Genomic DNA, 16,886 nt, shown 5'->3' on the forward strand with positions numbered 1-16,886 from the left:
AAAAGATGTGTACCGCACGTTTGGTGATGCAAATGATTTCAAAACTTTTCATTAAACTGACAGATGTATTTTGGTGTAGACATAAAGGTGAGAAAATATTATTATGCAAATTCTATGAACTGGTTATTTATTTGTGCTCTTTGTACAGAAATATTCACCTGTAGCACGCTCTGCATCCTGAATCTGGTCAACATTATTGTGTGGTGTCTTAGAAGCCGCGCAGACTGGTCACAGTTGTGTGCATAACACAATATTAATGATAAAAAAAACTTAAAAAACTTGGCAATGGTTGATGAATTATTGCCACTGATTTGTGCACTGCCTTCTTCTCTGGCGTCACACACCAGCTCTTTGTTGCTTCGGTAGCGATCATGGGAATCATAAGACGTTGGGAGAGAAACAGAGAAAGGCCTCTGACATCATGAGCCTGCACCTGTCCCTCTGCTTCTCTAGCACAGGGCCCCCAGTGGAGGTCGTGACCCCTGAAAGTCTCTGCTGATAGACAAACGCTCGCTCTCCCTTCATGTCAAGTTTCAAGTGATATTTATTACTGTTGGCCCTGAATTTAATTATTCCCAGGGCAAATACAATAACCATGTAACCATCAATTACACTGATGTTTTGGACAACATTTTTTGCTTTTACTTGAGGAGCTACATCTATAGAATGACTAATGAGCAGAGTGTTTTATGTCAAACTGCTTTCCTTGACAGTGAATGAAGAAGCAGGTTGAAATATGTCACCCGGCCAATACCTTTTCATGTTATGTAAAAAAAAAACTAAAAAAACTGACAGTTTATCAAGTGGGGAGTAAATCCGACAGCAGAATCCCTTAGCTTGCACCTTCAAGTGTGTCAGTCAGGACGTTCCCCTCGCTGACTGATGCCGTGACGGGGGATGAGATGGCAGCCTGCCTTGAAGCTCTTGACTGTCTTACCGTCACAAGCGGAACTCAATATCTCAACCTCGTGACACATCCGAGGCTGAGTTAAGAGCAGGGATCCCTCAGAGGTGCAGCTGATGTTGGGTTTTGTTAAAAAAACTGCGTGGAAGAGCAGGATTGTGGGAAGTATTGGGAATGTATCCTTGGATTAAGGAGCATTCTTGCTGTGTAGGAGAGAGGGGAAATCCGAGCAGTGGAAAACCACAGAGCGCTTCGAAAACCACAGCGAAATGCATCTGACGCTGAAAAACAGAATCGGAACACGTCATCGTTACAAACTTAACATCTAAACTTAACTTGAACTCAACATCTAAACTCAACAATTGCTTGGTAAAGTGAGATTGAAGCTAGTGTGCTGCTTTAAATTACACACCACCCTGGGAACTGTTGGGAGTACAGTACACCATTCAGGCCGCTGCAGAGTACAGTAATTCCTCCCTCTAGTGACCCTGGCATGGCCAGCTACCAAAAAAATCAAGCGTGCATCTCAGCTGCAGTTAGGTAATCCTTGGCAGAGTCTTGCTATTGTCATAAAAAAAAATCTAAATTTCACACATATTATATGGAGTAATAGCTAACAGGGACCTGGGATTTTCTGGGAATATGTTGAGAAAGTAGAGGAGAGGATTCCTGCAAGTGCTATATGGGACACAGAACTTTCCATTGTCTGAATCTGGTTTGCAATGTGTCCACTCACTGCACCGAAACCCCAAGAATCCGGAGATATCCTTTTTAGGTTCTGGATCTTTTGATATGACATCTTACAAAGCCATGATCAGAGCATGTCCAGTCCACATTCCATCCTATATGGGGTCATAGTTTGGCATATCTGGGCAACTACATCCCTAGATTCTGGGGTATTTCGCGCAGTGACTGTGTTTTATTTTGTGATATTTACAAATCTGACCGACAATACATATTCTGTCTGAAGGCTTGTATTTGGTACGGCTGGTATTACTTTCTCTGAAACTTTCCAGGAAGTATGGTAATGTCTGCAAACACATTTTGGATTCCTGTAGCTTCTCACCCCCTCCCCCCCAACCCTCTCTCCTCTGTTAGCTCTTGATCTCAACCCACAGTCAAATACACCACCCTGTCTCGTCTCTGTGCTCTCCGAAAAGTTTGGAGGACACCAAACAAATGGAAAAATATCTGAGATGCATAGTAAAAAAAAAACCCCAAACAAAAAAAAAAACACTTGTGATACTATGGGAATGAAGATGGTTGCCTCCTCTCCCCCTGCCACACCCTTCTCATGCCAACGCTCCAGATGTCATGGGAACCGATAACAGCTGGGGCTGGTGCACTCAGGCTGCGTGTGAAAGGCTGCTCCATCTGCAGAAACCCAATCCCTCTGTGAAAGCAGCGAAGGATTAGGCACTTTTGATAAGGTCCTCAAGACATTTCTATTACCAAAACACATCTGTGGGACCGACAAACCTGGGAAATGTTTACTCTGTATGTGCATTTCCAAAATGTTGCAATGGGTTGTGTGTATTATCATCAGGACAGTTATGGCCCACTGCGGTACCACACTAGAGGGAATACCTCTGTTTGAAACAATCAATCCTCAGACATCATTTTGCACTTCCATTACACCCCCCACTATATTTACCTACAATAAACCATTCATTCAAAGGGCTTTATGTGATTATCAAGGTCCAGATGAGCAAGTTAAGTCTTTAACAGTTTACACAGGGAAACAGAGTTGTGGTCTCACTGAGGTCATGGTGGCTTGGAGAAAAAAGGGGGAGGAGAAATGTTCCGATGAAACTGTACAGATGCCAAGTCCAGGACACTTAAATTAGAGGGGTAGCTAAGCAAAGAGGCACGTTTGAGTTTTAGGGAGAGCTGCAATTTCCAGACTTGCCCCCATGCAGTTGGCATTGTAGTCCTGTCAAGTAGTGACATTTTAGGGCTTCAGGCTGAAATAACTTGTTGGTTTACTAAATGGGAATGATTTAAAAGGTCTAATAGACTGCTGACCTAAAAGCTTTCGTAATTTACTCAAGTCATATCAAGCTGAGAATCTAGTTTTTCTGTCACTGCTGTGCCCCAAAGTGCTACTCCTGTTCCGCCTCCAAGGCACAGGTGGAGCAGCCATGTCCACTGGCTCTGCAGCAAGCGATGCTGAGGACTATGAGACGTGTTACAGAAGGACAGCGAACCCTTTGGAGAGGAGCGCGCGGAAGATCACCTGCTACGATCCCAGCCCATATTCGGACGAGGAGCTGGATGACGAAGGTGCGGACGGGAGGGTCAAGCAGGAGCGCAGGCTGTCCAGGGCGCAACAGAAGGAGGCGCGACAGTCGCAGAGAAACGCGGCCAACGCCAGGGAGAGAGCGCGGATGAGAGTGCTGAGCAAAGCTTTCTCCAGACTAAAAACCAGCCTGCCCTGGGTACCAGCGGACACCAAACTGTCCAAACTGGACACGCTTCGACTCGCCTCGAGCTACATATCTCACCTGAGGCAGCTTCTGCAGGATGACCGATTCGAGAACAGCTTTGGGCACCCAGTCAGTCTGGTATGAAGATACAACTTCTTGTTGTTTACTTTTGTTTGCATAGTTTGTTCAGGATTTAAAAGAATGCAGATTATCAAATAAAAAAGTTAAATTTCGACACAGTGCTGTAATTCATGGTGATTCTGGACGGATGTGTTGGATGTGTGTCACTTCACTGATGAACCTGCTCTGTCTTCTGCTTCAACAGACCTGGCCATTCATGATGACAGGCAGATCAGAGGACCAAGACATCTCAACCACTGTAAGACTTTGTGGAGCCACAGCATAGGAGCCAGCTCCAGTGCCCCCCCCCCCCCCACCCCACCCCCCACCCATCCACCTACCCACCCCCTGAAGAACCTGAAGACAGAGAGACCCCTCCTCTCCAGTCCTCTTCTTTGAAAAAATGGTTTGCATTTGTGGCCCCATGACAATGAACTTTGAAACTATATTTTATTATGTGCATGTTTTTTTTTTTTGTGTTTTGCTGAAGTCTATATGATGGCATGTTTACAATGAGTGTAACCGCTTGTCTTCATATATATTGGTTTCTAACGTTGCGGATTTGTTTTTTTTAATTTTTTTTTTAACAAACTCCAGCACTTGTCATAGCTACTGTTGATGATTGGACAGTGTATCATTAAACATTAGGGTTGTGCACAAAACCTCACTGATGTACAATATGGTTTTGCCAGCCCACCCCATGTGTGATATACAACAGCGGTCTGTTTACTATTCTCATCTGTATGTATCGAGGTATTTGACAGGTATTAGAGTGCAGTTGAGTGTTATTTGTTTTGCTGCTTAGACTTGAATATATCAGAGCATCATAAGGCCCCACATGTGCAGCAGGATGACTCTATATTGCAGATCTATTTATTGGTATGTTTGTGCTTTCAAATGTTTGCCTTTCAGATAAAAGTTTGGTAACACTGTCTTTTTTCTTTCTTTCTCTCTCCTTGTGTTAAACTTAAACTTCATTACTATCCCACTGATTTAGCAACATGTCATTGTGTGTTAGCTTCATGCGTGAAGTCGCAGAGCGCAGGTTGTCACCTTGACTTGAAATGTGCAGTGAGCAGCTCCTATGAACCTCCACGGTTTAAAAAGAGATGTGGCCGGTAGCCGCAGCATTCATGTGCTGTGGAAACCCAATTAAAAAAAATCGGATTTGTGTCATTTGTGCATGTAACCCAACTCCCAGCGAGCGTTTTGGAAGGGCCCAGGTCACAGTTTTATTCCTTTTATTCCATACAGCTTCATATATTTTTGGAGGTCTTTTATTAAATTTTCTTTGCTCTGATGTAGTGCAGATGCTGCTGTAGCATTGCCATGAAGCAAACAAGAAAACAACTACTGTATCCAACATAGAGAGCATTGTGATATTTAAATGTGTAGCCATATAATGCTTTAATTCAATGAGACGCAAATACTTTAATAGGTTGAAAGAAAAGAAGATATCATAAACCTCGATTGAAATCAGGTGCTTCTACATTTAGATTTGCAAGAAAAAAAGAAACTGTTGAAAAGATCAGGGATAAGCACCATCCCCCTTATCACATACACACCCAAACTTGCACAATCACACACTCATGAACATTTGCACATAGCTGACACTGAGAGAATGGCTGACAGTGATCTCTTGATCTATAGGACTCCTTTTCTTCAGTTAACCCCCCCACCCACCCACCCAAAAAATGATGTGAGTACAGACGGATGGAGATCCAGGCCGGGGCTGTCTGAGGGGGCAGACAAACAAAGTGCTTTAGATGAAGAAAGAGACAAAGAGAGGAGAGGAAGAGTTTTCATCAGGTTCATGTTAGAGTTGCAGCTGTTGGCGCGTTGGTGAGTTTCCCAGAACTCTGAAGCGCTCCCCAGGGACAAACCAGCCACTCTGCTGGACCCGGGGCGGCTAATGAGCTGCCGTCTCACACTCAGTCTGCTTCCTCTCTCGTGCCATCCACTTCAACTGTGGCACCCAGGGAAAACTACTTCGCAAATGTCCAATGTGCATCTTGACTGCTCCGAAAAATGAGGAGCCATTAATCAAAACATGGCATGTCAACAAAATGATGGGGTTTGTGGAGGGGTTGGCTTTCCCGCACTGAGCGGAACTCTGTTCTCTTGCTTATTTCGCAAATAAAACAACAGGTTGTTTGTGCCAATTTGTGTCAGTGCCAGCTGGAGCAGAAAAAGACACTATACTGCAAGAGATGACACAGTGCTGCTGTAGCAAGTTTCCTTTGAGCTCATGCAGTTGGTAATGTTACACGAGCGGCATCTAGTGGTGAGGGACGTGAACACAGAGCAGCAAACCCACAGTTCTCCTCACAAACACCTCAAACATAATTTACTACACTTTATGTCTCCTCTTTTTTAATGTCGAAATAGACACTTTGCAGGGTGGATATCACGTACAAGCCTTTAATGGAGAAATTAAAGATCATTTTAATCTTATGGTGAAAATGAGTTACACCCACAGCTCCATCTGTGCTGTACTTTACTGTGTATGAGCAAATCTGTATCATTGTTTATGGCAGTTAGCAGAGCGTTAAGCCTATAACACACAAAGAAACTGTCCTGAAATTATTGAAATGATCATTTTTACTATAATTCTGCCTTTAACAAGTAAAAAAAAAAAGAAAGAAGATAAGTCACATTTTTTTGATAGTAGTCCAGAAATCTACAAGCTGCACTGGCAACACGTGGGATAATTTTAAGCAAATGGAAAGTACAGGTTTAAATAATAAAATAATAATGGCTGAATAATACTTTACTTTCAGACTCCTGGTATTGTGCATGCTGGCTCACTGTCACAATGTCATGGATTATTGGCACACTTGAGTAATTTTCATCATCACTATTATTACTACTAATATTATTATTATTATTATTATAGTAGTAGTAATAGTAGTATCACCTGTGTTTCCATACTATGTCAACTTAGAAAGCAGCTGGAAAAGGTTTTGAATTGTTTTGAGAGTCTTGAGTTTGAAGAGCCATGAACGCTCATGTCCAGCAGAGGTCACCATATCTTCACAATGGACACTGGTCAGCATGGTCACGACAAAGTGGCACTGTCTGCTTTCCTGACATTATAAGGCGTGTTTGGATTTGGGAAACTTTAGCATTAAATGGGCACGAATAGGTATTTAGCAGCAAATACGTGGGTATTTATGTTTGTCCAGCAACATGTGTCATTTTCACATGGAGATATTGTCTTCTTAAATGACCATTATTCTTTTTTCACCTCTTTTTTGAACGCACGTTTTGAGACATTAAATTAATTCAGGCTGAACACATTGCTTGGATATAAATTTGCATCGTCAGCTATCAAAGCTCAGCACAATATGACTTTTTTTTTTTTTTTTTTTTTCCGCACAACTGAAACATTTTTCATTTGTGGAAGAATTTCCATGAACAGGAAGGAACTATAGGTCCAAAGCCAACATCGGGGGGTTCAGCGAGACTGCCTTTGTAGCTGACCCAAAAGCACTAACTTTAGGCCTTAACAGACTGCAAGAATCGAGCTCGGACCCTTTGAGGTTCGCAAACCCACTTTCAGCATGTTTGTTATTCAATATCCAGTCACTCAATACCACTAATGAGAAAAGGGATATGTAAATCCCAAACTATTTCAATCATGTTTGCCTAATGTATACACTTCCTCATGGGGAGATTAGTTCCTCTCCTGTGTCCAGGCTTTGTTTAGAAAATACATTCTTTCCAGGTATGAAAATGTCGACCCTTGAACCCAGAGCTGTCATCCTACAAGACAAATTTAAGGTTATTGCTTTTCTAAAAAGTCCTGTAATTATGATTACTGCAAGGAGATAGTAGTGCAACATGGATGTGGACATTGTTTATTGATATCCAGCTCTACTCACACTTACTTGGTGAACTCAGTGGAACATCTCCAAGAATGTGCCCATGACCTCAGTTTGAGGAAACCTGCAACAGAGCCAAAGCTGGACTTAGGTTGGAAGAAGCAGTGGGAGATTAAGTTTGTCTTGCTGAAGGTCAGTGAATGATACTCACACATGCGCATGTGTGTGCAAGTGCGTGTGTGTATGCATTTATTTGAACTTTTAGCTGTTGTTGGAGAAGAATCGCTATCACTATTCTCACTGATACTATATATCAAGCAGATAAAGTGGAGTTTTAAGCAGATTTAAAGGATAAGGCCCACTGGTCTATATTATGAACAGGCCTGATGAAAAGACCAAGACCGGGACTGTGTATCTGGGATTGATTCAAAATAAACTACAGCGCCTGTAATCATTATAATGAAGAACAAATAGAGACAACAATAGGACAGCTAGCGTAGAGCATCTATGGCAGAGAGGAAACTTAAATTACACAGATTATACCTTTTATCAGGTCCATTTATTCTTTTTTATATGTCCTTTCATTAGATTTTTTTGACAATAAGAAAAATATAGAATATTGTCAGGCTTGTCCTTTAAAGTCCCCAAAATCAAATGCCATGCTGGTTTGTCTGTGATGTCGGCGAATGTGTTTGAAAGTGGCATTTGTGCCCTCTGGTGTGTAAGTGTGAATGCGAGGAAGACAGAGGCAGAGAGACGGAGATCTGTCTTGTGCGCGAGACTTCCTGTTACTCTGTGGAGATGACACACTCTTCTGTTAGATCGGTGATTGGGTTACAGTGCGGGACTGGCAGCCTCCTCTCAGGAGAGAATGGAGGCTCTTTGTGGCAGGATGAACTGGACACTCTGAAAAGGAAGGTCGAGCCAAACAGAGACAGGGAGTAGAAGAAGACTGGAGGGAAGATGCATAAATTGGTTGGGTAAGGAGGGCGCAACTAGGTGGGGAGGGTTGACAAAACAACATCCACCCGAGCCCCCCGGCTGTCTCTCGGCCTCATCCTCCATTGTCTCCCTAACTGGGTGACAGGACAGGGGGTGAATATCAGCTCTGCGCTGCTGTTTTTTGGCTGGGGCTGTCGCTGAGCTGCTTGGGTGGTGTCCTGGTTCCAGCCTTGCTGCCAGTGGGAGCCCAGGAGACAAAGAATATTTGTGTTTGCTCTCAGGGCATGTGGCGCTATCCCGGCCCCGTTTACGAGGACTGGGCGGTGCCCCCTTGCCTATTATCTTGTTCTCGCCTTTATGTCTCTCTCACAAAGACATTTTACTTTCATCAGGCTTGTTTTATGTACACACTGACTGCATATTTCACTTTTGTCTCTTAGTTTCTGGATATGTGAGGTCTGCATAGTAGTGTGTTCTTGCAGGTATGCAAACACACATATGTTAAATATACACACTGAGGTCAAAATCATGTTGTTTATGTCCCAATAACAAAACATTAAGGGGGAAATTAATATCCATGAAAGATTTTTTTTGTTGAATACACTTTTCATTTTAATAACATCAATAAAATTAGTTGAAATTTTGAAATATAAAGAATTTTCAAAATGGAATACCAATAAAATCAGTGGGAATGTCAACACAAATCAATACATCTGGACACTGGCTTTTGTGTATAATCCTATTGAGGTCAGAAGAGTCTGTTTTGAGACAAGGTCTCAGACTAAAAAACCTCTTAACCCGACTGAATAGCGTTCACACAGTCTGAGCTGGTTCCACTGCTGTTCCAGTACCCCCTCCGGTGGCACATTCTCCCCAAGTTCATCTTCTGACATTACAAAGACGGCCACTACATGACAATGGAGATAATATTTTCCCTTTACAATGGCTCCCAGTCTCTGCTCTGGGGCGAAGGCTCAGTCACTGTAAGTAGCCTGGGTTTTCCCATCCCTGTCAGACAGCGGCCCAGCCCAGTGGAGAAATGAGTCCCCAGGTTGCTTAAAGGCCCAACCTGTCAGCGGTCCAGAGGGATTAGCCATTCACAGCCTCCATATTGTTCTCCAGGCCACAATAGGCTGCATGGGGCCCATCCCTTTGTCATCAACTCTGTTGTGAACCTCTGCTGGGGCAACAAAAGTGTAACACACCTGCAACTATGGATTAGAACTTTTTTTTCCTAGCCTTTTTTCTTTTCTCTTTCTTTTCTGACACATTGCCCATGGCAGTGTTGGCCACATCAAAAATGGTCTTTGAGACAAAAAAAAAGAAAAAAGAAAAAGAAAAACAGGCTTTCCTGGGTAACACCCAGAGCAATTGTGGACAAGATATGTGGTGCATACATAACTTTTTGTTGTCTTTTCATCATAGCAAGTTGGTAGGTGTACAGACGGTTATCTGGGACAAAAGGAACTTTTATTCAGGGTGCTTTTATTCTGGAAAGTGGAAAAAATAGTTTAAGAAGAAATCCATCATTTCAATCAAGCTAATTACTCACATCGAATGTTTTTACAAAACCAAATAAATGTCAGGAAGGATAACTTTTCCAGGCATCAGTCTTATTTTGACAGCCTCCTGCATCACCTTTAACCCCAAGGAGAAAATATTCTTTCAGGGGTCTCTGATCGCCACATCCAAGCAACTAAATCCCGAATCCAACCGTTTTTCTAAGAGGCTTGAACTTTGCATGACCACATCGGAAATCAAAGTGATTTCATGGTTATCGTGTAGAACGTGATGTCCTAAAACATTTCAGTGGAAGGGAGAAATTTATTGAGATGTGGTCTCTTTTCTTGTTTATTGCCCCTGATGACGGTATAGTCTGCACAGGTGCAGCAACAAATGTGGGTCTTTTTAATGTCAAGAAGAGATGGACAAGTGACTGAATATTGTGTGATTGTAAATATTGATCTTCGCTTGTAATCAGTTGCTTAGACTTCCTCATCGTTACAACATTTCCCGTCAACCCGGATCAAACTTCTTGGATGACGGTAAATCTCGTCAGGAAAACACATACATCTCGTACACAGCCTCCACATATTTGACAAATGAAGTCACCGTTAAATCCTTTTAAAGGATATTTTTGTCCAGTATTCCTCCGTTTTGAGAGAGACTCTTTCTGTTTTAGTGTTTTTTTTTTCTACTTACCCAGAGTGATGTATCTTTGATTGGTTAATGGTTTAGATTAAATTACAAAATTTATTATAATTGATTTATTTTGTCAAAGTTGGTAATGGAAATAATTAAAAAGAAGTGGAATCATATGAAAAGCTTCCTCTTGTTAACATGCACTCACACGTCCACAAAAAAGATGAATGAATATGCATAATTAATAAACAGTAGACCTTAATAATGATGTAATTGTTTAGTCTTTTTTGTGTGTGACAACACAATACCCTCATCCATGGAGCAGTTCTGTCCCTAACAGAGTAGCCTCTTGATCATATAGATGTCAAACTACATTAACAAACCTTCAAGCTACACATGAGGAATAACACAAGGTATCCACAAGTTTACCTGACTCTGGGTAGGTAGAGAAAAATATCAAAAAAATTCTGCCAAACTGGACTATCCCTTTAGGGTAATTGTTCAAGACCTTGAATCAGACATTTTATCTTAAGGATTAGTATTATGGTTCATCCAATTCCAAATTGCTGAAGTGGGGATTGTGATTATGGCACATGATGGTCTCTTTAGGCGAACCCCAGGGTCACCATCATACACCAAGACACAGCTGACACTCGGCCAGTTAACGCTGTTTGATGGATCACCTGTGCGTGAGCGTGTGTGTGTGTATGTGTGTGTGTGAGACATGTGTGTGCGTCTGTGTGTCACCCTGGAGAGCCTCTATGGCCGGATGGTGTATCAGATGGCACGTTAATTACTCAGCCTTCAAAAGGGGGCTGTCCTGGGGTAGAAGTGAGTGGAGGGCTGATGGCTGTGTGGTGGTCAGAGAGGCTGCCCGTGGGGGGAAAACAGGCCACAGAGATCAGGGGCAATTGTGGAGTGAACACACAGACATGCAACCGCGCACACAGGTGAGCAATCAGATAAAAGGCGGGTGCAACTCTTTCATTGTTTTGTGACTTTTCTGTATGTGTTCTGTTGGAACAGTGACATACTGCATATAATAAAGAGATTTCATTAATCATAAACCCATCATTGTACTGAATAAAGAAACACGGACAGTTTTGGTGGCTTAAACCAAATAACTGTTGTTTTTTTGGCCACTTGGGGGCTGCAGAAATAATATATAAACCCAACATTGGTATACTATCACTAAATAAGTTGATATGGTGAACTTGTTTAGGCTTAGTCCAACAGATGACTAGCAGCATTTGCATTTATTTGCAGGCACTTTTCATTACTTCAAAAATTCACTCTCCTTTTAGCTCTGTTTTGGTCTCCACACCAACTCTTCTGGGAAATATCTGCCTTAAAAGGCTCTTAAAGACTCTGAGGGTTCTTCACTACAAGCGACATCTTTTACATTAGACAGTAATTAGACCCATTGTTATTATAAATGTATCGATTACAGCAGCTTTTAACTGTCTGTGTCTCTATATGAGTGGAGGCAATGTGTTTGTCTGAGCGTGTGTTTGTACAAAATGTGTGGCAGCAGTTCTTCTGTAGCCGACAAACAGGAGGACAGTCGAGATGGACACCGGCCTTTGACCTCACCTGACCCGGACCATCCCCCCCCTTGCCTTTCTGTCTGCTACCCCATAATACACACACACACACACACACACACACACACACGCACACACATGCGGCTTAGAGTTCCCAAAGCCCTCTCTCTTCTTCTGTCCATCAGATCAAAGCTTGCCACGGGGTTGAGAGGGACCTGACCCGTGGGAGAGGCGGAGGACCCTGCTGTTTGGCTAGTCGGTGGTGTGGAAAGAGACAAACAGGCAGCTCCAAGGACAGCCACAGCGAGCCCCTCGGGCTGATGGAGTCCTAAATCCGTGGAGGTTTCTCATGGCCATGCATGACAGAGGAGCTCGTTTGTTCTGTCATCATAGAAAGACACACTCAAACACACACTTGAAAAGACACACGCACTGTTTCTCTCACTGTCTCTTCCTTCCTCTCTGCATCAGCAAGACACACACACACTCTCTCTCTCTATCTCCTCCTCCTCCTCCTCTATCGCTACATCACAGATACTCACACATTCAGTCTCTTTCAGTGCCTTTCTCTCTTCCTCTTTCGCAGTCACATGGTTTCCATGCAGACATTTTTCATCCATCATCCTTCTCCTCCTGTCTGGGCCTGTGACACTGATTAATTTGTGCTGTATAATGGAGACATAACTAATATCAGGGAAAACTGTTCTGCAGTTGTTTACACATTGTGATGCAGAGAAGAGCATTATAGGACATGAAACTGAATGCAGTCAGTATATAGTTTCTCCAAAATGTATGTACAAGTTAACTCCACTTTATAATCTATTCTTTTAACTCAAATTTGGGAATTCTGAATTTTGAGTATAATCAAGCATTAAAAAGTAAATACAATACACTGAGTCTTTGGAGATGTGAGTTGGATGTGAACTAATGTTTCATCTCAGCTTTTTATGGTCAGATGGTTTTTTTTCTTCTATATTTTTCTATCACTCTATGGTAATGTTCTCCTTCTTTACTCTCCTAATGCATCTTTCTTGCGCTGTGAGTATTCCAGCGGCCCGCCGCCTGAGCCTGTGGCATTGATTAATCTGTGTGATAATGAAGACACGCCACAAACCCTGGTGGGTGTGTAATCACCATAATCATTTAATAATTATGTTGTATTCATAAGGAGCTGATGTTTAATGATCTGTTTACTCACTTTATCTCCATTTGATTAGATCTAATCACTCCTCCGTAATATAAAGTTGTTTTTTTTTTATTGTTAATAATTACTTGTAGCTCTGGTGAATTTGTTATTAGTTCTTTCCTCTATACTGAAGTGCAGGGATTGCGACGGCTCATTTGCATCTATATTGCAAAAAAGAAAAAAGAAAACTAAATAATATCTAATGTCAACAATCATGGGCTTGTATTTCACAGTCTCTCTTCGCTGAGGACCATAAAATACCTTTTTGCAACATGAAATTTCCTTTGAAATCCCAGAGACACCTGATGCTTGTTTGAGCTACTTCATGCGTCTCATACTTGCCTCCTCCACGTTTTTATTAAGCACCGTGCAATTTCAGACCCAATGTTCCCCTCTCTGCTCCCTCTGCCTCTGGTGTGCAACAAAAAGACAAACTGCAGTACCACTCATTGACTTCCCCGCACGTCTCTGTCTCTCCTCTTTCGTTTACAAGGTGACAAAGCTCGCTGCAGTGTCTCAGTGCAGCTGGCATCCCCAGTAAACGGGGGGCTCCCATGTGATCTATCTGCTTGGCGCTCATGTTATCTCCAGCGAGGGCATTTAAAGCTCTATGTCTTTTCCACATGGCCCAGACTAGTTTAATTACCCTGCCCTGCCTCAGCTGTGACTGTGAACGCCCACCACTCTGGTTCACTATGTGGGAACCAGGACGGAGGAGGACACGGCCTACAGCAATGCTACATAAACCTATTATGCCGAATTGAGTACATGTGATATGTTAATAGCCTATATTAATATTTTTGTAATGTGTAAAAAGAGATACAAAATTAAGAGCAATGACACATTCTATTCTATTCTATATATTCTATAAACTGTATATATATAGATACAGTTTCATTAATCTGCTATGACAATATTAAAAGTGAAAATTTCTGGGGGCATAAAAAAAGGTAAATCTGCCTGGTATTTTGCAGGAAAATTTTTTTTATTCTTCTATCCTAACTTGTTAATCATCGGGTCACCCCTTGTGACCCCCCCCAGGGCGTCTTGACCCACAGATTGGGAACCACTGATACAAGCAACACTGTTCTGTTTTGTCCTATTCTGATGTGACCACACACACAGTGATACAAAAAAAAACAACAATTTGGCTTGCTGCTTTGTTTACTAAAAAACATGATTTTATTTTTCATATTTGGTTCATGCAAACATCCATGCACATATCTGTAAAAGCAACAGGACAAATTTCAGAAAAAAAAAAAAAGAAAAAGTTTTCCCTAACAAGAACCACCCAGTGCAATGTTCATCTGATACTGCAGGCTCGGCTCTGCCTGTGTCAGGCCTTCTCTGGCTCTGAGCAGTATGAGAAGGTGAGACACTCTGATAGGATCAGCCAGAATGACCTTTTCACTCCTCGCCTCTCTCTCTCCCCGACTTCCCTCCCCTCACCCCTGTCACCCTCCCCGCCATTCCCTCCTGGCACCGTTGGCGCTGGGTGGCACCCAAGAGCCACTCAGCTGGTGGGTAGGGTTACATCAGTCAGGGCCTCCGGTCACATGTTTTAACAATTTCCTCTGTCCTCTGTGAAAATTATGCAAATATTTTAGTCCAGTTTCCTTGAGTCTGGAACACCAATTAAGAGTGTCTGTTTGGTTTTCATGACAGCTGTTGAGGTGGCTTGCAGACAGGCAGGCCTCGCGCTGGAGGTGAAGGGGCTCAAACCGAGCAGGCCTGGGCCCAGATGGAAGACATGCAGATACACAGGAGACTGCAGCGCACATAGGGAAGCGCTGCTGATGAGGTGAGATTGTGGCATGAAAAAGGGGGAAAATATTTGGATAAAGAGGTTGAAAAAAGAAGTGTGTGAGATGGAGGAGTGAAGCTGACAAGGTAAGGAAAAAAAAAAAACATACTGATGACAACAAGGACAGAAGATACTGAAAAGGAAAAAAGAATTGCATTGCAAAGGAAATCGAGGGGAGAGTTAGGCAGAGTGGAAGGGGAATGATTATTTTCCAAAGCTAACATAAGAATAACAGACCCTTGACTTTGTGTTTTTTTTTTTTTTTTTTTAAAGGAAACCTCCTGTGGGTGGCTTTCAACACAATGACAGAATGGAGGCTTATCAATCTGCCTTGATGATGTTCCAGCACTGCTCCTCCAGCAGCAGGTAAGGTCATATCTGCTATTACAGCCATGTAAAAAGCACCGACAATAGCAGGAGGTCAAAAATTGAGCCTGGCAACCGCTGGGAGTATGAGCCTGTCCTGTATTTGTAATCAGTCCTGCTCCAGTGCTCCGTCTGACTTACTTTTATTCTGTCTGTGTCTTTCACCTTCTTCCATTTCGGCAAAGACTAACTATTGGTCAAGTCCAGCACTGAAAAAAAAAACTTGATCTGAGGTCTAAAAGGCTATCAAGTCCACTCAGCCTCACTGGAAGTCCATCTTTGCTTTAAAGACCCACTGGCTCCAGAAATTCTCCATCATGCTGAAGAACTTGATCCAGGGGATTGTGCTGTCTGGATAAAAGTTCAGTGCACTCTGTTAAGGGGAATGGATTGAGGTCACGGCACTAAAGTATCTCCTTCAGTTCAAAGGTGGGCATGAACGCGAGTCCTGAAGAGAGATCCATCTTGGTCAGGAGAAAACCTCTTGAATATAGGGCATGTAATCGCAATATGGAGCGTGACCCACCATACCGTTATTAAATGGTATCGTTAAAGGACGAAGTGGAGAGAGGTCAAATTCGATGTAAGCCGCCTTATTGTGACATTCGAGACGAGTCCTTTACTGATGCTGGTGATAGATATGGGGTTAGCTTTGGTGAGCTTATCCATAAATAATACCATAGAGGTACTTGTCATTTGTATGTGTGTGTGTGTGTGTGTGTGTGTGTGGGGGGGTATTTTATATTATTTATGCTGACATACATAACTCATAATCTATATATATACTGTATGTGTGTGATATTCTTTTAAGAAATGTTTAAAGAAAACTGGAAATACTCAAACTAACAAGATTTATATATATATATATATATATATAATAGTAGTAGTAATGCAAGGCAAGATACCTGTGAAGAATATGTTTCTTTTCCTCTTTTTTTTCTTTTAATATATTAGTAGTTTTTATATAGGCTATATAACATATTAAAAGGGGGGAGTGGGAGTCGGCACCATCCACCAGCTGGAGAGATGCGCAGCACTGGTCAGATGGGAAGTGTTTGGTTTTGTATTGTTATCATAAAGTGATACAGGTAATGCTCCAGACACTTGGGAGGAGGCTGACCACCAGGTGACAAGCCCCTCATCTCCCAACCTGAAGTGCTCCATGACCCTGAAGAGGGGAACTTTTTCTTTGTGGGTTGTTTCTGTACCTTAAACTTTATTTTTTTTTTCTTCTTTCTTTCTGCTTTTCAGTCATTTCGCCCCCATCCCCAGTAAAAAAGAAAAAAAGAAAAAAGAGAATGAGTAGCGATAGTTTCTCACAAAGAATTAGATGAGAAGATCGATACCACTCTTGCATCTGTTGAAGGCTACAGGTTAGCTGGTTAGCTTAGCCTAGCACACTTTTAATCCATACAAAAACTGATGTGTAAAAACAATAGTTGCAAGTCACTGCTCCTGGCCTAGACATAGCCCAGCACATAACTCTCTGTAGAACTGCTATGATAATTATGATGATAATTAATGAACTTTACAGGTGCTGGTAGGCAGGTTTTGTTATCTTCAGACAGAGGCTAAGCTAACTGGCTGGTATCCTTACCAGAATGACTTACCCTACTATTTCCTTACAG

At 42.2% G+C, this 16,886-nt stretch overlaps 1 protein-coding gene across 1 annotated transcript; it reads left to right on the forward strand.

Annotated features, from left to right (window-relative positions):
• The first annotated feature begins 2,855 nt into the window (after window positions 1–2,855).
• LOC130161422 (musculin) lies at window positions 2,856–4,382 on the forward strand. The gene is made up of 2 exons (XM_056364712.1): window positions 2,856–3,468; window positions 3,656–4,382. Exons 1-2 carry the CDS (start codon window positions 3,046–3,048, stop codon window positions 3,734–3,736), a joined length of 504 nt encoding a protein of 167 aa, XP_056220687.1. The 5' UTR covers window positions 2,856–3,045; the 3' UTR covers window positions 3,737–4,382.
• The last annotated feature ends 12,504 nt before the right edge of the window (window positions 4,383–16,886 follow it).

The sequence above is a fragment of the Seriola aureovittata genome, chromosome 20, assembly GCF_021018895.1.
Source record: "Seriola aureovittata isolate HTS-2021-v1 ecotype China chromosome 20, ASM2101889v1, whole genome shotgun sequence".
Classification (NCBI taxonomy): domain Eukaryota; kingdom Metazoa; phylum Chordata; class Actinopteri; order Carangiformes; family Carangidae; genus Seriola; species Seriola aureovittata.

Bases quoted from the DNA above. Each gene is read 5' to 3' on its own strand.
- LOC130161422 (XM_056364712.1), top strand. From the start codon at position 3,046: ATGTCCACTGGCTCTGCAGCAAGCGATGCTGAGGACTATGAGACGTGT. The intron at 3,469-3,655 runs GTATGAAGATAC...CTGCTTCAACAG, and splicing joins TTGGGCACCCAGTCAGTCTG to ACCTGGCCATTCATGATGAC.